At 42.3% G+C, this 23,259-nt stretch overlaps 1 protein-coding gene across 1 annotated transcript; it reads left to right on the top strand.

Annotated features, from left to right (window-relative positions):
* The first annotated feature begins 13 nt into the window (after positions 1-13).
* serinc5 (serine incorporator 5) lies at positions 14-22,132 on the top strand. Its single transcript, XM_061071522.1, has 12 exons — positions 14-181; positions 11,296-11,463; positions 14,554-14,732; positions 15,678-15,760; positions 16,067-16,160; positions 16,739-16,950; positions 17,302-17,394; positions 17,705-17,831; positions 18,285-18,354; positions 18,565-18,601; positions 19,089-19,233; positions 20,341-22,132. The coding sequence occupies exons 1-12, from the start codon at positions 155-157 to the stop codon at positions 20,483-20,485; spliced, it is 1,380 nt and encodes a 459-aa protein (XP_060927505.1). The 5' UTR covers positions 14-154; the 3' UTR covers positions 20,486-22,132.
* The last annotated feature ends 1,127 nt before the right edge of the window (positions 22,133-23,259 follow it).

Raw genomic sequence — 23,259 nt, 5'->3', positions numbered from 1 at the left:
CCAGGCTGGTAGGCAGGGAGAGCGAGAGACATAGAGAAAGAGAGAGAGAGAGAACACACGCGTGTGGCGGTGATTCCTTGTGGAGGTGGAAGAAAGAAAAGCAGCTCCTCGTCCTCCTCCTCTCAGACGGATTGTATTCCCTGGCTCCGGCACAATGTGTACGCCATGTTGTGTCTCTCAGGTGAGGAACATTTCCACATTTCCTCTGTGTTGTTTTTGTTGTTGAATGGTTGACGGTTGCACACGAAACGTCGACGGTCGTCGCTGCCTCGTCGCTTGTCCCTCGAAACAATACGAATTCTCTCCGGGACATTTGTCTCTGTTGTCGCTTCCCGACACGTTTGTCAGACACATCCATTCATTAGCAGGACGAAGTGACCCGGTTTCCTCCACGGAAGCGAGTGGAGAACTTCTCTGTAGCGACGTCAAAGCAGCTGGAAGACAAAGGGACACGAAGCAACATCCGCCAGAGACGAGCCACTAACCTGAGCGAGAAGAGCCGTCATATGTGGACATGTTGTTATCTGGAAAAACTCTCTAACCGGATGCTCGAGTTGGTTTTCTGGTTTTCTGAACTGTAACACAGTTACCCTCCAAACATCCTGCTTCCCAAAAACACAAATCACACATCGGTCCCAGCTCCGTTCAGCAAACATCTATCTCTGTGGAAATGTTGTGTTTCAGAAGTGGTTATTATCAAGACTGAAAGTCTAAAGTTGCAGACAGCCAACTGCTTTCCATGTTAACTATGAAAACAGTGTGATTAGGCACTGGCTGTTGTTATGTAGTTTTGTAGTTGCAGAATGGCTTTTAATAACGAAATACAGAAGTATACAATATAATACCTTTATTAAGAAAATGTATGTTTCACTTCTTGTTTCTGATTCACATAAGACCAAATTATTCATATACTCCTGTAAGTAGCTTATATTACAGCTGTTAACTTATAAATATATCATAAAAATGTTTCTCAAATGGAAACTGATGAGTCCATCACCTCCCAATAATTTAGATGACTGATTTTATTATTCAAGAAAATTAATCGATACCGAAAATTAGAATGGCACCCAGTACCCACCAAATTACAATCACTCATAAATACCAGTCTTCTAAATAGCCACTTTTTTCTTTTATCAAGATCCATTAATTAATCCCAGGGAGATTGGAGGGAAATCTAAAAAATAAAAGCACGCACCTTCTTGCAAAGTGAAGAAAAATCCCAATATCCCACAATGTGATGTTTCTTTATTGGTCTGTGTCCCATCCTTCAGCCACATTTAGTAGAAATCTGTTAGTAGCTTCTGCATAATCTTGCTAAAAAAACAAACCGACAAACCAACAGAGAGGGCCAAACAGCAACAAAAAGCAGAGGTTAAAACCATTGGTGGTTACATGGATTGTGTTTATATATGTGAAGGCTTTAGTTTGTATAAAACTATTGAAATACTTTGAAAAGACAGCAGCTAGCATTGAGTACCCAAGTGATGTGTTTGTAAAGATAGAAAGGGTTTTTCTCAGTGTCTTTCAGAGAACAGATTGTTTCTGACCACAGGGTCACCAGTGCTGAGCTGGTCTGGTCAGGAATTTAATTACTTAGACACATCCCTCATATAGGGAGAGCTTGCTTCTATTTCCTGTTCTTTTCAGGGACTGAGAATGAAGGAAACAGGGAAGGATTAGGAGAAAATGAAGGGCAAAATGTAGCATCATTTTGTGGTAGCGTGCTAATCCCAACCACAGGCGCCTCATTTAGCTTTGTCGCCCTCTCAATTTATGTGTGTACTTGTAATTAACTTTTTTTTGCCTGTGCATATGCGTGCCCCTCTTGAGGTTCATAGGGGCCCAGGTTGATGTGTGGTCTGTTATTATATCCTCCTTGGCTTGGAGGTGGATGTAATAGGAGGGTGGGCGTTGTTTGGGTTAGATTTAGAGAGAGAAGCAGGGATGGTGTGGGAGCTCACTTGTAATTTCTCAGTGGGAGCAGGGATGTTTGCCATGTCGTGATGGGACAGAGGGTATGGCTTTAGCTCAACATTGAGTGTTGTCCAAAGCGCTGCGAGTGTTGGCTGTGATTGTGGGACAGGACTGAGGCTATGTGTAGGCAGAACAGCAATGGCACAGGCAATGCTGGCAGGGTGCACATGTCAGGACAACCTAGAGGAGAAGAGGCTGCCGTTCAGCAAGAATCTTTCTGGAGTTTCACTGAGGAAGAAATTAAGAACTGACCCTGGCCTCTGTCGAGTATTTAAATGTTGCTGAACTCCACTCCAGTACACCATGTTTTATTTACTAGACATTTCTGGAAGGTCTTATCTTTGACCAGGGTGCTACAGGATAATAGCTGCTGCTTTCAAACACCCAATGATGTACGCACATTTTCTTAAAATGTTCCAAAAAGCTGTATGTGAGAACGCACATGTCCGAGTCAGATGCTTCAGAATTTTTTTTGGAACTATTCCTGCCTGCCCCCTAGTAAAATGTCTGGGAAATGCCTGGAAAATGCCTGAGTGAGCCAATCAGACAATACAGCAGGAAAATGTCTGGAAATGTAGGCTAACACTTGCTGGACACAAACTGAAAAAGTCAAAAAAATGAAGGCTGCTGCCATTGTAGATTTGCTGTTGACAAAAACACTGCTTTCTGCAGCAGAATTTACACTTCATGTCCTGCACGCTCTACCAGGGCGCTACCTCTCTCCTGAATATTCCATCTATGTTCCTGTTGTTGTGACCACGTCTGACCTGGACAAGATCCTGCAGCATTCTTCCTTTGTGAAAGACAAACTCCAGAAAATGTCATGTCTGAAAACGGCTCAAAATAATTTGCTGATGAATATGTGTTGGTGCGCAGTCTACAATTGATGCAGGTTAATCATAATGTTGCATTTCTTGTAAGTTGGTTTTTGCTGCTCTTAGGATTTCCAGCTCACTGGAATGTGATCGTTTTAACGTAGATAAGTAAATATTGTGAAATCCTGAACTATCGCTTAAAGGTTCCGCCCAGCAACGCTCACTCACACACAGCTGTCACTATCAGTTGGCAGAGCGACTGCTTGTGGCCAAGGTCACAGCTCGGCTGGGCAGGTGATCCTAAAAACAAGTGTTGATGGCCTGTAAAAATCACTAGAGTTGTAAAACCCTAGCTTAATGTTCAAACAGCCCCCTCAACATCTGTAGTGGTCCCCTGAGTCATATGATTAGGATTACTGGCCAACTGCGAAAAAATGTCTGCTATTTTCAGCTTCCTCGCAGGAATTTTGCTCTGGTCAGCAGCGGGAGCAGGTTTTCTCACAGGGACATAATTGTCAATCCTCCATCTCTTTGTCCCTCTGAACTGTCAAACAGTTCACAGGGATAATGTTTCCTCAACCTCATCTTCCCATGTCTAGTCTCTTATTTGTTTGTGCATGGGGTTGAAGGCTGATGTAACCATGTGAAACGCCAGCCAGCTCTACAAATGCTACCTTGTGCATCGGTCCACAGTGAATACGTGGCTGGGAATGACATGTTATTGTGTTTAACTTTGTGCAACTGAACTTTCACATTCACAAACGGTGCACTTTGAGAAGTGAAACAGGCCTCTAGGTAAACACAACGTGAAGCTGGATCAGCCTGGTGATCTCAGACTGCCTTGTATTTTGACTACTGCCTTCCCGTTTTTCGTTTGGTCTGTTTCCTTTGGTGGTTTTTGTGACTCACATTGTCTGCAGGGGACTGCTTATGTCAGCTCTCTGTTTTCCGCCATTCCTCTTCTCTTTTTTTTTTCTTTGTTTCTGTTTTCCTATATCCGTTCAGCAGACTTTAGTTTCTTTAGTAGGTTGTAGTTGGGGACATATTTGCCAAGAGAGAAGTAAAGTCTTCCCTTTGTGTATAGGAACCAGAGCAGTGATACATTTTTGCTGTGTGTATACAGCTGCCTAGCTGAACACACAATAGAGGAGCTGTCAGTCACAATCTAAGTGGAAATTGGAGCAGGCCTTTTGTTACCATTCCATACATGTGTGTGAGAAAGATCCCGCCTTATATTTTATTGTGTAAAGGTTTTTTTGTTTGCCCTCTCGCTCTGGTTTTTTTTCATTTCCCCCTCCCTGCTGGTTTCCCCTCACAGCATTGTCGTAATTAAGCTACGAGGGTGTAGTTACATCTGAGCTTTGCCATGATTCATTGTGGTCAACGTTATCCAGTGGCCACAATTGTTTCGCTGAAACTAACAGGGAGTTCCCTTCGTTTTCAAGCAGCCGGCTGCAGACTGGACTAAAGTAAAGTAGGTAAAGTAGGACAGGGATTAAATATGAATGGATCAGATGGCATGGATGAACAAACAAGGACACTGTGGCTTGAATCAACCTGAGGTTTTTAGTCCCACTGATGCAGTCGCTGAATATTTAATGCCCCCTTCTTTCATTAACGTTGGTGCCTCCACCAAGGACGTTATGTTTTCGCCCGTGTCCGTTTGGTGGTAGGTTGGTTTGGATGTTTGAATCGAAGCAAGATTCTGCAAAAACTACTTGACAGATGTGCTTCATTCTTTGAAAAGAAGGTCAGACAGTCATATAGTATGCAAATACGCGCATTCTGCAGAGTGAAAAGACAAGGAACATTTGCAGGCGTCCTCTTAATGCAGCTGAGTGATCCTAGCGTGTGAAGAGGGTGAAAAGTGAAATCCCAGGAGATAACAAAAAGGATGAGGAGGGGTGAGACAAGGTCGAACTGGAGGAGACGAGTACGAGAGCTGGAGCTCTCATACTCAGACCTGGTGTCATGGGAAACTGCTGTGAGGCAGTTTATTAAAGGTCAGTTTTGGCATTTACATAAGCATTATAAATATAGTAGAAATTTTGCATTACAGATCCCATTCAGCATTTCTTAAATGAGGATCTCCTCACTTCCTTTAACTGGCTCTGTATCAGTCTGCCCCCATATTTTCATTTGCGGTGCTTACAGTGATGTAGTGAGTGACCTATTTTTGTGAACAGTCTGTCTGTTGTATAAGCAGTTGCATCAGCGTGTATCCTTGCACCTGAGTTAACCCCTGTGCATTTGATTTAGTTTGTTTCCTGTTTCCCTCATCACTGCTGCTTTGAGGATAATAAGGCAGTGAAGGATAGAGGAGGGGGAGACATAGTAATTATCATCAGCGCTCGCGGTCTGATCCCAGATGTGGGTTTCGGGATTGTCCACATAAAGGAGTCTATCACATTAGCATCCAGCTGTAGGTCAGAAGAGGCCCAGCTGAACAAGCCGTGGTCATACAGACTTAATTCTGTCTCTGCAAGCACTTGCTTCATTTTGAATGTTATTTCCGTTCATCTCCTAAGGGTTTCCCCTGCTGCTGTGTCCTATACTCTATGTAAACCTGATTCCTGTGTGTGAGCAGTATCGTCTTTCTCCTGACCCCTGGAACAGCTGGAAGGTGGTGGAGCGCAGGCAAGGGTGTGGGTGATTTAGGGTAAAGGGCAGCTGCAAATAACAAAGAATGGTAAAGAGGAGACTATAAGAGTAGAAAATACAAGAGATGACGACAATGAGTCCCCAAGTAACAGGGTGGGGGAGGATTGGAGATAGGAGTGTGATAGAGAGCTCCAGGCTGAGTGAGCAAGAGCTGAGACTTTTTCCGTCTCCAGGGATTCCACCAATCACTGTGTAGTTAGTGCAGGTCTCACAATCAACCATCAGTTGTTAGAGTCTCTGTTTAATTCATCTCACAATTGGCTTTTTCAACATTTCCCTATTTGCTGCAAGCAAGGGACGATAATCTTTGGATCAGCAGTATGAGAGGCTAGTGGGGGGTTGCTGTTGATATTGAAGTAGGGGTGTACTCTGCAGACTCGGCAACCACCTGCTGGCTCGCTGGTGGGGTGGACGGAGGAGGAGGAGGATGGCCCTTGAAGTGGGTAGGGTCAGGGTTTGTTACCATGGATATCCTTTCATGTATCTGCGTGTGGTGGAATTCCCCGGGACATTTTCTTCTCCTGTGTCCCCTCCTCCCTCCCTCTGTCAGTTGTGCAGACTTTGCTGTTGGGCCCCCTCACTGTGTGCAGTCCGCTGGTGAAACACCCCCTAACTAATGAAATCTAAACACCCTCACAGCCTAAATCGTCCTGTTTCTTCCTGCCTACTCTCAGTCGGTTGTGGTTAATTAATCGCCCATTGAGAGAGACATGTGGGTGCAGCAGAGACAAAGGAAACGGCTTATCCTGTTAAGCTGTGTGTAGTGAAATAGAGCAAAGGGGCCACATAAATAAAACGGTTTGGATTCAAGGCTAGAGGTCTGTTTGTGCACAAAAGCAGAAATATGCACATGCAGAGAGGCCCTGTGTCAAACCCATTAATACTCTCTATTCCACGGTATCTCAAGCATTGGTGAATGGTGTGCACGTGTATGAGCTTGATCCCTGCTCCCACAGTTATCCTTGAATTGATAAGAAACACCCCTGTTGGTTCCAGATTGGGAATACACTGATCTCATTCAGGCATCAAAGATGTGTCTGTGTTTGCTGCCCACAGCTGTTACCCAGATAGCGTCAGGAGGTTAAATTCATAATTGACCTATTTTCTGCTGTTCTTAATGAGTTCACTCTTCGTCTCAAGGACAGCATATCAAGACAGACACAGACTAATGATCAGAAGGACACAAACTCAAATTTTCAGATTAATGAATCTTACTTAGTGTGATTCCCCAATGTGTTGAAAAAAGGTGCAGTTACAACATGTTTTGTTCTTTTTTTAACTCTGCCAAGGAGGTTATATTTTCAGTCCTGTTTGTTTGTTTGTTTGTTTATTTGTTTGTAAGCAAGATTACGCCAAAAATGCTGGACATATTGCCACAGAACTTGGTTGGAGGATGCGATATTTTAAATGGGGCGGATCCAGAATTTATTTTATGATTGTTGTTGAGCCCCGTCCCATCCGGACCAGACAGCTTGTTCGTAGATTCGAGGTTCAAATGGGAAAGGTTAATAATTTAGACAAGTTCCATGTTCAAAAGTTTCACAGTTACAAGTTTATTGTATAAGAACAATACTTACAGAGAGTCTCTGGGGTTCTGCCGGACACGTCACCAGGTTCTCTGGATCATGTCCAGAAGAAGCGCGCACCCTCATCCTAAGTCCACAGTATTTATAAAAGCACAGGGTGTAACACAGAGGCGGTTCTTTCTTTGAGGGAATTCATCAATTGGCCAGATGTATACTGTTTCCTTAAAGTGCAGTTTTTTGCAAGCATATCACTTGTGAGAGGAAAATCCAATCGACCAGGTGTCTGCCACAGCGGAGAGACACACAACAGATTAGACTTAGAGGAAGATTTCATATCTTTTTCTCACCATGTTTCATGAAGCACTTCATTGTATTAGTTCTGGCACGTCCTCTGTCTTTCCTGAGCATCCGTGCTTTTCATTATTTCAAATCTCAAGATGAACTTTCATCACACACTTTTCTAACGTCTGGTTTCCTATTTTGTCTCTTTCTGTGGTCGTGCTCTGGGCCTGACCCTGCGACTGAGTCAAAAAGATATACATCATTCCAATTAAAAGAAACAGTTGTAGTATTATTGATTCTATAGACTATACAGCTAATATTTATTCACAGGATATTGGTAAAATATAGTCACAAGATAAAGAACAAAACATAGATATCTCAACAGTGTGTACAATTTGTTACAGTCTGAGTTCGAGAGAACTGAGCCCAACCTGAAGCCGGAGCAGATGATTATTGATATAAGTTAGCATCTCTAAATAATGAAACTAGAAAGACAGACACTGATGCTTTCTTCACTCTACAGAGAACTGGGTGGCAATATAATTGAGTTTAGTCTCAAATTGGAAACAAGTTAGACAAATATCAAAACAACACCTCAGAGTGTGCAACAAAACGGCTTAAACCTTTTCTTCAGTTAGAGACAGAAAAAAAAACAATCAACTGGACCATCTAGAAAAGACTTGCAGGGAAATCTGTGGCCAGATTTGGACGGCAGGGAGCGAGAGGCATGTGGCCAGAGAAGGAGCCTGATCCTAGACCATGTGCCTGCAATGAATCAGTTGTCTGCAGCATACCACACATTACTGGCATCTGGAGTGGAACGCAACACATCAGACAGCGTTTGCACACTGGCTTTACTACATGAGTACATCCAGATCGTGGATTAGGACGCACACTCGGACAAGGGCTAAGATTACTGTTATGACTGAGCGGCAAATTGAGCAGATGTTGCTAGGAAAATTTGCCGGTTTTGAAAAATAGATTTATTATTCACCAGAGGTTCCACATCCAATAGGAATCCTGGATTGATGGGATACATTTGTGTATCCTGTCCTGGGGTTTAAGACTCTGACAGTGCACAAGCAACATCCACTGCACATCATTCCTTCTGTATCCCTACGCCCAGTTGTAGCAACTGTAACTTATTTAATACATTTAATATAATACCTAGTTTGTTGACATGCACTAGTGTTATAGATGTTTCAATATGAATCGCTTGTGGCAGATACCAGTCACCTCACATGTCTCCTTTGACGTAACTGTGGTAATTAGTCAGATGCAGATGTCACTAGATGGTACACAGCTTACCTGAGATGCTTCGGTTCACAGCCATGACGCCCTCTAATTAAAAGCTCTTACGTCTCTTATTGCTGTAATGGTAGTTTATAAGTTTCCCTGTAGCTCAAAAAGACTCAGCTACGGTCAGACTAGAATTGTCATGTAACCCTAAGTGGCACCATTTGCTTCACACGTGCACAGTTGGTGTCTGTCGAGCCCAGTCCCATCCGGACCAGACAGCGTGTTCGTTGATTCGAGGTTCAAGTGGGAAAGGTAAATAATTAAGACAAGTTCAATGTTCAAAAGTTTCACAGTAATACGTTTATTGTATAAGAACAATATTTACAGAGAGTCTCTGGGGTTCTGCGGGACACGTCATCAGGTTCACTGGATCATGTCGAGAGGAAGCACCCACTTCTCCCAAGTCCACAGTATTTGTAAAAGACACAGCGTGCAACACAGAGGGGGTTCTTTTCTTGAGGGCACTCAGCAATTGGCCAGATGTATACTGTCTCTGAAAGTGCAGTTTTTTTCAAGCATAACACTGTGAGAGAAGGTCCACTCCACCAGGTGTCCCACCATTGTGCCCTTATCAAGCAGGGAGTCTCTCACAGTGGAGAGACACAGCAGATTAGACTCAAGGCCGGCGCATGCTTCTGCGTCGTCAGGGGCCCGCAGGCACGCAGCTGTAACGCAGGACTCGTTCTCATTCATGGTTCTCCAACCGTTGCGCGTGTTGCCATGCAATTCCCCGCCAGAACACTAGGCGCAGTAATGTTTTTTGTCGAAGTCGGCTCTTCTTCGTGTGTTGCACGAAGAAGAGCGATTTATTTACATCGCCACGGCGGCTCCGCAGAGCCTTTTTCTGGCGGAAAAATCCGCCGGTTAGTGACGGGTTATACTAGTGGACATAGTGTCGGATCTCTTCTGCCAAGTGCTCTTCTATCTGGTCCATATTCGTTCTTCTAAATCTTCCGTGGTTTCCGGGCATGAACCGGAAATGCGACTCCTGAAATTATGTAGTCAGCCGACCAATCACATCCCTCGCGGCCGGGTGACGCTTGCGGGGCTTTGCCGTCTAGTTAGAAAAATTGGCCGACGCACGTAAGGACGTAGGAAGGGCTCCTGCGTCTCCGTTCCCGTGAAAACGCAGAAGCATGCGCCGGCCTTTAGAGGAGGATTTCATATCTTTTTCTCATAATAATTAATGAAATGGTTCTTTGTGTTAGTCCTGGCACGTCCTCTCTCCTTCCTGAGAATCCGTGCTTTCATTATCTCAAATCGAGTCCAGAAGTTATACATCACTCCAATTTAAAAGAAACAGTTGTAGTATTGTTGATTCTATAGACTACACAGCTAATATTGATTCACAGCATATAAATGTAGGTAAAATATAGTAAAATGTATTCATAAGATAGAGAACAAAACATAGATATCTCAACATGTCACATCCCTTAATGGGAGAAAATGCATAGGAGAATAGTGCATATGAGCCCTCCAGTGTAGCCCCACGGTGCACCACACCTTTTACCACAGCAGTGTGTGTTCTGCCATCTGAGAGGTAGGAGGCTTCCGCGGGGCAGGGTGGAGTGGCTACAGAAAGATGTTATACTGTATAATTATAGAGCCTCCTCTTTCCTAAATAGAACAACGGGCCTGTCTTTATGAGAAGGCCTGTCAGAAGAAACAGAGTAGGCCTGTGTGTATCTGTGTGTGCATGTTTGTCTTCAGAAGACAAGAGCCTTCACTGTCTGACTCTGTACTGACCAAGAGTTGCCTCTATGAAGCAATGGGAGGTATTTGTCCTCCGTGATCGTAATAGAAACCATGAATGAGCTAAAGAGACAGCCAGACGAGTGTCTTCCATCGCAAAGTTTTCATCTGTTCAGTTTGTTGCCATAATTTTGTCTTCCTGCTCAAACCAATAATAAAGTACACTCCCACATGCAACTTTCCCAAAATGACTCCACTCTCAGATCTTAGATTCTGTGTGATTAACCTTGAATGCCTTTTACTGTGTTGTGTTTAGTAATATTTGCAGTTATAGTGCTTATTAATATTGAATTTTGCAGTTCTATGCATGTCAATGGACACACAACACTGGACCAATGTCTGGAAGTGATTGTTGTCATCCTTGTTTTATAGCCTATTATTTGCATCCTGTGCATGACAAAGTTTTACTTGTGGGACTTTCCAGAAAATTAGCTAGCTTTGGTTAATGCAACATTACTGCTCTAAAGACAGTACTTGCCAATAGCAGCACAGCACAACTGCTGTTTTGAAGCAGCGAAGACGATGTGATATCTATGTCTTTATAGAAAATTGTTTTATCTTTGTCAACCTAACATACTTTAAAGACATAGTATCAGGTCATAGATTTTTGTGCTCACCGATGCCAGCCAGGCAACAGCTTCCTGTCAAAGCTGCAACAGGAAGCTGTTGAAATTATATATCTACCAATTATTTGTTTAATAATATCACTAAAATGACCAGATGTTTTTTTTGTAATTTGTGAGTAACAACAACCAATGCATTTTGGTCTCATGATACGTGGTACATTTCTTGGTGCCTCATTCACTTCCTCATAGGAAGGTCAAAGAGCAGATGCTTCAGCCGACAGCGACTGATGTTAAAAGAGCACTTAAACCCTGGTCCTCTCTTGAAAGTGCCCCGTAAATACATTATGTGTGTATCAGATGGTTCAGGACGGTGTAGAAAATTGTGAAAGCTAATCTGATTATGCTTTTCTCTGTGTGCAGCTGGCCTGCTGCTGCGGCTCGGCGGCCTGCTCATGCTGCTGCAACTGCTGCCCCAAGATAAAGCAGTCCACAGGGACCCGGTTTATGTACGCCCTTTACTTCCTGTTGGTCACCGTCATCTGTGTCATCATGATGTCCCCCACTGTGGAGGAGCAGCTGCAACAACATGTGAGTACATATGTTTTGAAGCAATACTCCATCAAAACACACACGTATACGTGCACACATTCTGATTAGAGTAGACTGCACAATATACACTTGATAAGTCTACTCAGAAATGTATGTGTGGTTTTTATCTGTTTGATTCATATTTAAACCTTCATATGATTGAGGAGTTTGTTTTTGGTTGAAAGTGTCACTTGTAGGAGGATCAGGAGGAAATTAAAGCACAGAGAGAAATTACCAGTATCCAAACATAATGTGACTTTCAGCTGTGTTTACAGCCAGAGATCGTCAAATGCCCCAGAATAAGACCGGTGATAGGCCTGGTCGCGTGTCACTCACACACTGTCCTGTCTTCAGCTCCAGAGAGAGGCAGAAGAGAGGACATGGAAATACACATAGCAGCAGTTTTTTTTTACTTTAAACCACTGATATATCATCTTAGGGGTACCAATATCTCAAATTATATCTCGGAAGGTGTAAAATATGAAGGCCTTTAAGCCTTAATTATGTTAATGTTGTTTTTCTTATTCACTGAATAGAAGTGTGGATTTGGCTCAGAGGCAGTAGTAACCCAGTCAACAGTTGCCTCAGTACCATAACCTTTACTGTTTGGCTCGCTCGGTGTATTGACAGAAGAGTGTTAGGGTAGACACACATACCGACATGCAGCAAAGGGGAAAGTAACGATAAAGAGAATCTTTGTAGCTCACACACTGTCTTTTCACATTATGAAACAAAGGTTCTGTCATTTAAGCCAACTTTGGAGTTTAACTATCTTCTATAAAAATAATAAAATGTGCCGACATTATTTCGCTATCTGGAAAGGTAAAAGATTTATTCAATTGCTACAGGAAACATTCATCCTCATACTACTTTAACCTATGGATCCCATGTTTCTCCACAAAGAAATAGGGCCACAATCGAGTAGGCAGAAGGTCAGGCTGGAAGCTTTTTTGTCTTCAATCACCCAGCGAGCTTCTGAAGCTTGGAAAAGTTACAAAGGAGGACTGTAGTTCTCTCTTTTGAACTCAACAGCTTTCATGTTGTTATCTCTTTTCCTATGTTGCCTCTTTGAGTCATTTCAATGCAGGATTATTATCGGACTGAGGCTACATCCATTTTACTTATAGCCATTTTCCACTGGTCAAAAACAACACGAACACACTTACAAGTTTAGCTATGTTTTTAAAAACGTTTGTATACCAGCAAATGTTTATGTAATACAGGTTTAAAGGATCTCTATCCACACAAGCATTTTGACTCTGTCAGTTGTATTCCCCATCCATACTAACATGCCAGAAAACTCATCATATGACCCCACAGGTGTACCGGGCACGTGTCTGCCGTTGTACATGCAGAATTTAATGCATGGATGAAAATCACAAATGTAACGAATCAACAAAACGGCCTTGCAGCATTCACAAATTGTTTTTATCTTAGCAGCTCTCAACTACGGAGTTGTGTGGACACCTGGCAATATCTGGCAGAGGTGATGCACTTTGAAATAAAAACGTAGAAGTAACGATGTAGCCTGTCTGAGAAATAAACTAAACTGGAAGGCCTCCTCTGTTAACTGCTATAATATGCAGTGGTCAGTTATCCTCAACCTTGTGAGTCAGACTGTAGTCACAGTCTGGCAGATGGTGTCAGAGATGATGTCCTGATTCACTAACTCCTCATCCATTTTTTATGCGTATAGCTCAATATAGATGCTCGACAAATGATGGTGCTGTTTTTGGTGCCATACCTTAGTAAGTACACTGTGTGAATCCGCGCACACACTGTGCAAACAGAAGATAATGGCAATACTTCATCTGGGAAGAATACGCTCAACTGACTGTGTTACCATGGCAATGACTGCAAGCTTCCTCATCTGAGAGCGTATCTGATGACTGATATTTTTCCACCAATCTTCCTCTGCTGTCTTTTTTTCTTCTTTCCATCTCTGCCAGTGTCTACAGTACAATATTAAAACGACTCCCCGCTGTGCTCCTCCTTGTGAGAGCAGAACCCTGTAAAAGGCCTACCCAGGCACAAAATGGCCTCTGATAGCCCCACGCATAGCCTGCTGAGTTACACACACAGTCATACACATACACACACTCACTGTCAGTCTCACACTGAGCACAGAGGGAAGTCCCAGCTAAGAGAGCAGCCATTGTGCGTATGAGAGCGCCCGTCTTTTCTCAAGAGATTTACAGCAGTCTGAACCAGCAGGCCCCTTTCCCTCTTAATCTCAACACCATGGACATGCTAATATGGTCCTCACCATGAGACAAAAGATCCAAACCAGGCTTTTTACTCTATGTTGTGATGTTGGTGTGGACTGACCTACAAACTGAGGAGATGACAACTCAATCCGCGGGCTTTACTTCACTTTAAGGACAAAAGACTAATGAAGCAAAGTCAAACCATGTTTCATCTGAAATGTTGGAAAATCTTTTGTTTATGTATTTGCTTGTGCCTCTTATCTCTACCTTTCTAGAGATAGCTTTGAGTCAAGTAAAATCACTTCATCGTCAGTGAAGGGAAGGGGAATGTGACTCTGTGGTTATTGAATTCAAAAGCTGTCTCTTCCGCTGGCTCAGAGCCACTGAAACACTTTCATTTTACTGTTGAAGGCCACAGCAACGTCCTTATCTACTTCACTCCCCCCAGTTCTGCTCTCTTCTTTTCAACGCAGGTCACCTGAGTTCAAAGTAATTTTCCAATCTTTATAATTAGACAGATTTCCCAGTCTCTCTGTCTTACTCATGCCCCCTCTGCTTTACCATTCTCCCAGTTTCTCTGACTCGCTGACAAAAGGCAGTAATTTATTCATCTGTGTCTTTTGTGTGTGTACACTGACAGTTAGTTGTAAGGCCCCTCTAACAGCCTGTAGAAAACGAGGGATGAAAGAGGGCTCCATGGAGAGAAAGAGGGGTTGTTGTCACTGCCTGTTTTCTCTTTTTGCTCCTTTAGAGGCGTGACGCTCCGAATAGACACTATTGGGCCCTTTCTCTGTGGCCGTGCACTAGACAAACACGAGCAGAGGTGGGGTATCCTCATCAACACCATAATGACTGTTTTCTGTGTATTATCCCTGTCAATCAGGTCCCCTACTACAGCGAAATGTGTGAGAAGTTGAGCGCAGGAGAAAACTGCAAAACCCTGGTGGGCTACTCGGCTGTCTACAAGATGTGCTTCGGTATGGCCTGCTTCTTCTTATTCTTCGCCATCTTCACCATAAGAGTCACCAACAGCACAGGCTGCCGGGCGGCCGTGCACAACGGGTAAGAAGAAGGCCCTGTGTCTTATCTGTCATTGAACAGTTCACATTAATATCCAGCAGGAATACTGAACCTCTGTGAAGTGCTGTGAAAGCAAGTATGTATTGAGCAGTAAAATATTGAAAAAACATCTCTTTGCTGGGCCTCAATGTAACAGGTAGGATGTAAAATTAACTTCCCCAATGTTGACCATTCGATCATATTCTTTCTGAATAATTGTGGATTGGTTATACCAATGCAGCGCTCATTCTAAACCTGCCTGTTTGGAATGTGCTGTTTGCTTGGCCTGTGGTAATGCTGGCGGCCGATTTCTTTCTGAAGAAGTGACCTGTAGTAATTTAGTCACAGCTAGTTCAGACCAGCTGCTGGCCTCAGTCCACAACCCTGAATCTGCTCCACAGCTGCTGCACAAAGAGCTGCTCCCCTGTTTATTCAAAGTTCAGTGAAGCTCAAATCAGTACGCAGAACCCCGATCTGGAGATTTAGTTGTTGTTGCTGTTGTTGTGCCTTGTTGTTGTGAGTGTGCTGCTGTAACTTTTGCCGATGAGTCCCAGCTACTGACTGATATGAAGCACTGGTTGTCTGTTTATTTTAAGTTTATTAATATTGAATGTGTCAGGTGTCTAAATCAAACAATACTTGAAAACTGCACTTCATTGGTCCATTAACAATACACATGCAAAGTGTGAAGCTAAACAATTCTCGAGTTATGCATCCCACATACAGATTCACAGACATTTCTTGAACTAGTATATTAGATAGATTAGATATAAGATTACACACTCTATCTCTGAGGCTGTTCTGTCAGGAATCTTATGTATGTTGATTGTTGGCATTTGATTTTCAATTCTTTTCATATAATTAATTTTATTTAATGTTTTTAAAAGTAAACTTTGTAATGTTTTTTCCTGTGTAACCTTTAACATTATAGTTTTCTTTCCATGTCAGGTTCTGGTTGCTGAAGTTTATTGTGCTGGTGGCATGCTGTGCTGGAGGATTCTTTCTCCCAGAAGAGGAAACCTTCCTGGAAGGTAAAAATGGGACACTTAGCTCTGGAGCTGTTAATTAACGTATCACTAACATAACCACATCTCTGTAGATGCAAAAGTAGCAAAAAGTAGGAGACAGCAAGTGATATGGAAATAGTTGAAGTAACAGTTAGTAACACAGTTAGTTATTTGCATCGTTTAGCTGAAACTTCCTTAAGAACCCTGATGATTTCAGTCTCACAGTTTGAGTCTTATGAGTTTGCAGAAGATTTAAGATTCCTGTTTTGTCATCACTCAAACAATATCTTTGTCTTTCTCTCTCTCTCTCTCTCTTATTCAATGTTACAGTGTGGCGTTACGTGGGAGCCGCTGGCGGGTTCCTTTTCCTCCTGATCCAGCTCAAGCTGTTGGTGGAGTTCGCACACAGATGGAACACAAACTGGTGAAAACAACACGTCTTCTCTTTGCTCTCGTCTCCTTTGTCCCATAAACTTCTCAAACTTGCTGTGATTTCTAGTTGTTCTTGAGATACTCTGAGGGTCAGACGTATTCTTCTGCAGTGTGTTTTTGGATGTAAATGGTTTGGAAAGAGGGCGTCATGTAGCTTTGTGTGTTTGTGAGTGGAGGGGAGGCTTGGCAGCAGGCCATCCTCGCTGCAGATTCACATGGTCTCCGTGTTCACTCAGTTTCCCTTTCTCTCTCACACAGACAGAGACACACCCTCCCTACGACAGTCAATTGTTTAAAAAAACTTAATTTAGTTTGGTTTACCAAATAAACTCAGACCTCTTAATGTATTGATACTTGACACTTGCCCGTTTTGGTAAAACAACTCTTTGTCTTTCCTTGATTTTTTCTTTAGGCCGACCCCTGTTGTGTTAGTTTTCTCTGTTTATTTTCTCCTTGTTCACTTGATCGTTTTACTTCTGTGATTTTCTTTATCCTTGTTCATGTTTTTTTTTCTTTTCGCTGTCTTTTTTCTCTCTCTCTCTCTCCGTACCTCTTTCGTTCCATCTGCAGGAGTGCGGGAGTAGCATATAACAAGCTGTGGTACGCTGCTCTGGCCTTGGTGACGCTGGTGCTGTTCAGTGTTGCAGTGGGAGCCGTGGTCTTCATGGGTTGGTTCTACACCCACTCTGAGGCCTGTTTATACAACAAAGTCTTCCTGGGCATCAACGGTAGCCTCTGTCTCATCATCTCCCTGCTGGCCATCTCTCCATGCATACAGAAACGTGAGAAACCTGCACTCGTATGCACATTATCTCAACCGGCTCTGCTATGCAAATAAGAATTCAAGCATTTGCTAAGATAAGAACTACCTCAAATGTAACCATCTCGGAGAAAACTAAATTATTTAACAGGTATTTGACTTTTTAGTTTGGCTTGTATCCCATACATTAATAGAAAGGAGGCGGGATTTATCGAAAAACTTGACTTTATGAAACCATCTTTATATACAGTTGGTACATAAGACACAATAGTCCAGCACAGTATAATATAATAGAAACTAGTGAGACATTTGACTAGAACTTTCTGTCAGTAAGTGTATTAGTAGTATTGAATTCACTTTTGTGTCCCTGCAGTGCAGCCCACGTCAGGCCTGTTGCAGCCCGGAGTGATCAGTGTGTACGTCATGTACCTCACCTTCTCAGCCTTCTCCAGCAAACCGAAAGAAAGTGAGTATGAACTGACGCTCATCTACATCTACTGTGGTAGTCACAGCCATTATTGCCTTGATCAGCTTGCATCTGATCTTACATAGCTGACACATTGTTGTGCATAGAAATTGGATCAATATAAATACACTGGAAACTGCTTATAGTGATCAGGTTTGTCCCGGGCATGTGTTAAACTATATTTATCCTTCTTTCCCCATGTGCCAAAATACACGCATGCACACATTTGCAACGTCTTTGACAATCTCTCTATTCCTTTAAAAACGTCTTTCACCTCATTTATCTCTGTCTGCACTTTCTTTTTGTCCAGTCCTGGAGATAAATGGCATGAACCAAACCGTGTGTGCGTTTCCATTCGATTCGGGAAAGGAGAGCGACAAGAAGATTGTAACAGCGTTCGGAACAGTTATCCTGTTTGGTTGTGTCCTTTACTCTTGGTAAGACAACACATACAAACACACACACACATCTTTTTAGTAACCTTAGTGTATTTCCCTGGAGTATATATTTTTAGTGCTATATATGTGTAGAGGTGGAGATTACAGCTGCTCTGTTTGGTCAATGAAGAATACAAATTATGGATTTCATGGCAAGCTGTAGCGACAGCGACAGGGTTAGCTCTGATTGGCTGTGACTTTGGAGAGGCGGCGTACGATTGGCTGTGGCTGACCTAAGTGCTTGAGAGGCAAGAACGGTGGATTTCTGCATTTGTGCACATGTGTTTCCCATCAAGTGGAGGCATTATATCTCTTGTGGTTGGTCCTTGAGTAAGAGGGAACTGCAGGCAATGGAAAAATGCAAAGTGACGGAATCGCAACCCCTCTCCCTCCCACTAATCTATCTTTTTTATTTCTTTCTCTCTACTTTTTCTTTTTCCACCCTCCCTCCAGCTTGACATCCACCACCAGACGAAGCTCTGTAGCGCTCAGGGTGTGTAGGAACAGTGAGCCAGAGACTGAGGTAAACACACCAGTATTCAGAACTCACTAAGTGTGACTGCTAATGAAATATTCAGACCCGTCTTACAGACTAACTTAAAATCCCTCTGCCCAGACGCCCTTATGAAATTAAACTGATGATGCCCCCAATAAATGAAGCATGCGTCTGTTTGTTTATGTCTTACAAATATTCGATTCCAGCTCGGTGGTAACCTCTGTTTCTTCCTTGCAGAGAGCTCGCTGTTGTTTCTGTTTTGGAGATGACACAGGTGAGGAGGCTCCTTCAACAACACATCTTTACTGTATCTATCCCTCCCTCTGCCCCCCCCCCCCCCCCCCCCCTCTGTCTCTTCAGTCCATTCAATGTGTATGCATATGTCCCCCGGAGCATTGTTTGCACTGTGAGGGGTTACGCTCATTGCTATTCCTCAGTCCGATTGAGGATGGTGAGAAAGTATTGGTCTGCAAACACAGATGATGTCACTGTTACTAGGAGGTTAGTATGACACAGGAAAGCGGGCCCAGGAAGGAGGTGCAATTGTGGCTAGGCCTGCACCGCCACCTGCTGGAAACAAAACACTTTTGCGTTATATATTGGAAAACATAATTAAATGTAGTTTTATATGTCACATCAAAATGTAGCGATTTATCTTAATGAATCAGTCCAGATTTATAACAATATATTTTCTCTAGTGCTTCAAGCATTTCACACATTAAACATGTCGCTGACTGATTGTGTTAATGTGTTTGTTTCAGAGGACTACGATGAGGAGAATACTGGTGGAGGACAGAACGTGTTGTACGACGAGAGCGAGGCAACCATCTACGGCTACACCTACTTCCACTCTGTCTTCTTCCTGGGTTCCCTTTATGTCATGATGACCGTCACCAACTGGTTCCAGTAAGTGACCCACTTCACCTGCTGTGTTTAAGTGCACAGACTCAATACTCCAGATATGGACAATGAAAAGAAGGCAATAGTTGTTGAGCAATAAACAATTAAGATAATAACAATTTTAACTCCAACTAAGTCAAATTGAGGTGTCAATTTTGTTGTAAGATTGAGTAGAGATGCTTGACAGCTAAGAGGGTTAGATTTATTATTTATATTAGTTATTAGTTATTATTCTGTCTTACGCCCCTTCTCGCCATGTTAAAAAGGTGGGAGAACATTCCTGGAAATCAGTTGAGTGGGTTTTGAGTATATTCAAGTAGTTGGGTAAGGTTGCAAGCTCAGGTATTACAAGATACTTTTTTTCCACTTGCTTTGTTGACTAGGTCACTTCAATGTTCCCGAGCATTGTAAATTTTAGTCACATTCATGCTGGTTACATTAACTGTATTATAGTAATTAAGTTTATTTATCAATAATTAGGTACTTTACATCGCCTAAGCCATTTTCAAAGATTAACGTGCAAGAAATATCCGGAGAATTGGCTACAGAGTTTGCCTTTCACACATGCACAACCATAGACTTTATGCGCACAATGCAGTGGGAGGTTTTCTGCACAGATGCGTTCACAACAGTAGCAAATCCTCCTCCTCTGCATATACACTTCCACTTCAGCTCTTATCAGCACAAAGCTTTTCGACATCTTCGCTGGTGCCTGACGTGTATGACACCACCTTGTCACCAGGAGATATTTCTTTCAACTCCTCCACTCACTAGGGGTGAATCCAACAGGGGATCCCCTGCTGTGTTCACACTTTGAATCCTCCTGAGTTTCTACTGACTTCATACAAGGGGGCCAGGCGGAGAAATTCCGCAAACAATGCAGAGCCTCTCACTCAGACATTAGCGTTCACACATGCACCTCCTCATGAAAAGATACGGAGGATCTGCAGAGTTCAGTGCATGTCTGAAAGCAGCTCTATTAATGCAAGTTTTCCTTAATTTGCTGGGTTACGAATGCACTATTGTCTATTTGGGATCATTGTAACAACAGCAGTTTGTCTTTCTCCACTGTTTACCTTTGCTCAGTTCTCTGACTGTGTGCGTCTCTTGCAGTTATGACAACCATAAGATTGAGAACATTTTGGATGGCAGCTGGTCGGTGTTCTGGATCAAGATGGCCTCCTGCTGGGTCTGTCTCATCCTCTACATGTGGACCCTCGTTGCTCCTATGGTCTGCCCAAAGCGTTTTGAGGCGTAGGACGCAGATCACTACATGAGCATCGTGCTACTCTGATTCTCTGGATACAGGCAGACATGAAGCTCCCACGCTGAGCCAAGGGACCACCACAATTCCCCCTTTTCTTTGAAACACAACCCCACACTATCCTCAGCGTTTGAAATGGAGGATTATCTGTTGCCTTTTGTTTTATATGCTAGTTTATTTTTACATTGTTCAAAAATATTAAGTTGTTAATACCTTGACGGTAATTTTTAAAAAATTCTTTACTACCATAACTCCTGGATTTTTGTATTACTTAAAGGTTTGAAATTACAAGAGTCGTAGGAGTTGAATTCCATTAAACACAAGAAGAATCCAGTTCCTATTGATTCAGGGATCATTTCAGACTTGAAAGTGTTTTATCTGTGTGTCTGTTTTTCTTGGATTCTTTCTTTTATTTTCAGCTGAGTATTTCCGTTCTGAACAGTTGTAGCAAGGGTTTTGGGACAAATTTATTTCTAGATTAGAGATGTTACATGAGAAACTGTATTTATTCAAGTGTGTCCTAAGTAATCAGAAGAAATTTGGAGAAAGTGAATTCGATTTGCCCCTAACTCTGTTTAAACCCTCATCTCTCAGGCTCGCATGTCAGCTGAATTATTTTTATGCTTTGTTATATAGGTCCCCTTTTGTAAGTTTTCTATGCAACCGAACAAGCTCTTTTTTCAATCTTAGATACGCTGTGTTGTGAAGTTTCCACTTAGATCACAAGGATAATTGTTTAAACATTTTTTGGTGCTCCCTTTGAGCCAAATGTTTTCTTAGGAAAATCCTTGTCAAACGTGCAACGTTTCCAGTCCTCGACAGTGTTGTACGGGACAGTTCTCTTTAAATCAACCGGCCTTTTGCAAGAGTGACGTTAGTGGAGCGCCGCCTCTATAGAAGAGCTTTAGGGACACAGAGTGTGAACATTTACCAAAGGTAGATGTAAGAAAAATGCAAACTACTCTGTCTTATTGGTTAGTCTGTTACAGAGAACCTGAGAGCATAATGTATTTGCATGCACATGCAGACACTCATCTGGTTGACACATGTTCTGTACAGTCAAGAAGGCTTTTTACCTTGTTTTGTTACACACAGCTCATAATGGTGGTATGAATAAGGTCGCATGAGTGGTTTTACTGGTGCATTATTCAACACTGGATGTTGAGTTTACTGCCAAATTCAGACAAAGACATTCACCCGTTTATTACCTGTGTGACAGGTTTTGTATAAAAATACAATATATTGTAATCTGCAAGTTCTTTTGTTTCCTTGTCATCAAAACTAAACCAGTAAGTTGTTTTGTCTTATTGTTTACCTAACATGTTTTATAATAACTTATATGTACATTTTGGCTGAAGTTCTGTGATCTGTGGAAATAATTGATTTGAATCATGCTGTCATGTGACTTATCTTTTTGAAAGAATTTCAGCATTTAAGTTACTGGTATGAATGTAGGGATTAAATGGTGCTCACGGCAGCTTTGATATCCAACAATTAAAATCTGACAACAGTACCAACAGTGAAGGCTGTGGAAATCCATACCATTTAATAATACTTTCTGACCAAGCTGTGTTTAAAAGAAGGACATGTGCTTGTCATGTGGTTCAAAAGTTCAAACTTGAAAATAAACCATATATTGCACGTCATGTGTCTTTATTTGCAGATCACTTTTTCCTATATACAAATTAACATTTAGACTGACCTCATGTATAAATGTATTTAGAAAGAGCACCCTGCAGTTGTATGCCTCAAACAACATATCTTTTTCCAGACTCCCAATAAGTCACTATGTCCTTTGACCACTTAAAACTTAAAGGTCAATCTTTGAGTTCAAGTGACAACTGAAGAAATGTCCCAAAGGCAGACTTGAGACATGATGTTCAAGAGGCTTAAGAGGTCACAGACCTCATACCTCCAAAATTGAATCTCTCTCTCCGTGAGTCAAAGTGATAATTTGTGCCTGATTTGAAAGGATCTCTCAAGGTGTTCTTGAGATGGAGCGCTCACAGGGCCAAAGCCTGACGTACACATTTGAATCCTGTCACTTAAGTCCAATTAAATGTTCGTGCCAAATGTGATTAAATGTGATACTGATATATATAGTTAAAACGAAATTGAGATCACAGTGACCAAAATCTAATCGGATCATCACTGAATTCAACTTAACATTTTTCCAAATTTAAAGAAATTCCTTTAGAGTGTTCCTGAAATTTTGCGGCCACATGGCAAAATGGGCTTTGTTATGACACAGCGACCTTAAACTTTGACCATCAAAATCGAATCATTCATCCTTCAGTCAAACTGAATGTTGAACAACAGAGGGACAACCTGAAAATATAATACCTCTGGCCACTGGCCGTCACCGGCGCTGTGGCACAAAAATGATTGAGCTTGCTTAGATTTTTGAGAATTGCTGCATTTTATTGTATCTACATCCAAACACAGTATTGGCTCTTTTCAAACAGTTGTCATAAAATGCTGATAAAACTGAAGGTGATATTGCATAGACATATAAAACCTGTTCATCATTTATACAAGAATACACTGGCTTCAGTTACATCACACTAACTTAAAGATAAGTATATAAGACCATCACTCTAATGACACAAAGTTAAAAGATCATGACTACAACATGTTCCCAAATTCATCGTTCAGTTTCAGCTCATGGTCTCCACCTCTTTGCTCTCGGCCATGCAGCTCTGCCTCTTTAATCCTTGTTTTCAGCAGCGCTCCAGTCGTCTCCCTCAAGGATCACTTCCCTCTCTGGC

This window comes from Limanda limanda, chromosome 5 (genome assembly GCF_963576545.1).
Source record: "Limanda limanda chromosome 5, fLimLim1.1, whole genome shotgun sequence".
In the NCBI taxonomy this organism is placed as follows: domain Eukaryota; kingdom Metazoa; phylum Chordata; class Actinopteri; order Pleuronectiformes; family Pleuronectidae; genus Limanda; species Limanda limanda.
The sequence above is the reverse complement of the archived record's forward strand: the minus strand, read 5'-3'. Positions and strand labels throughout refer to the sequence as shown.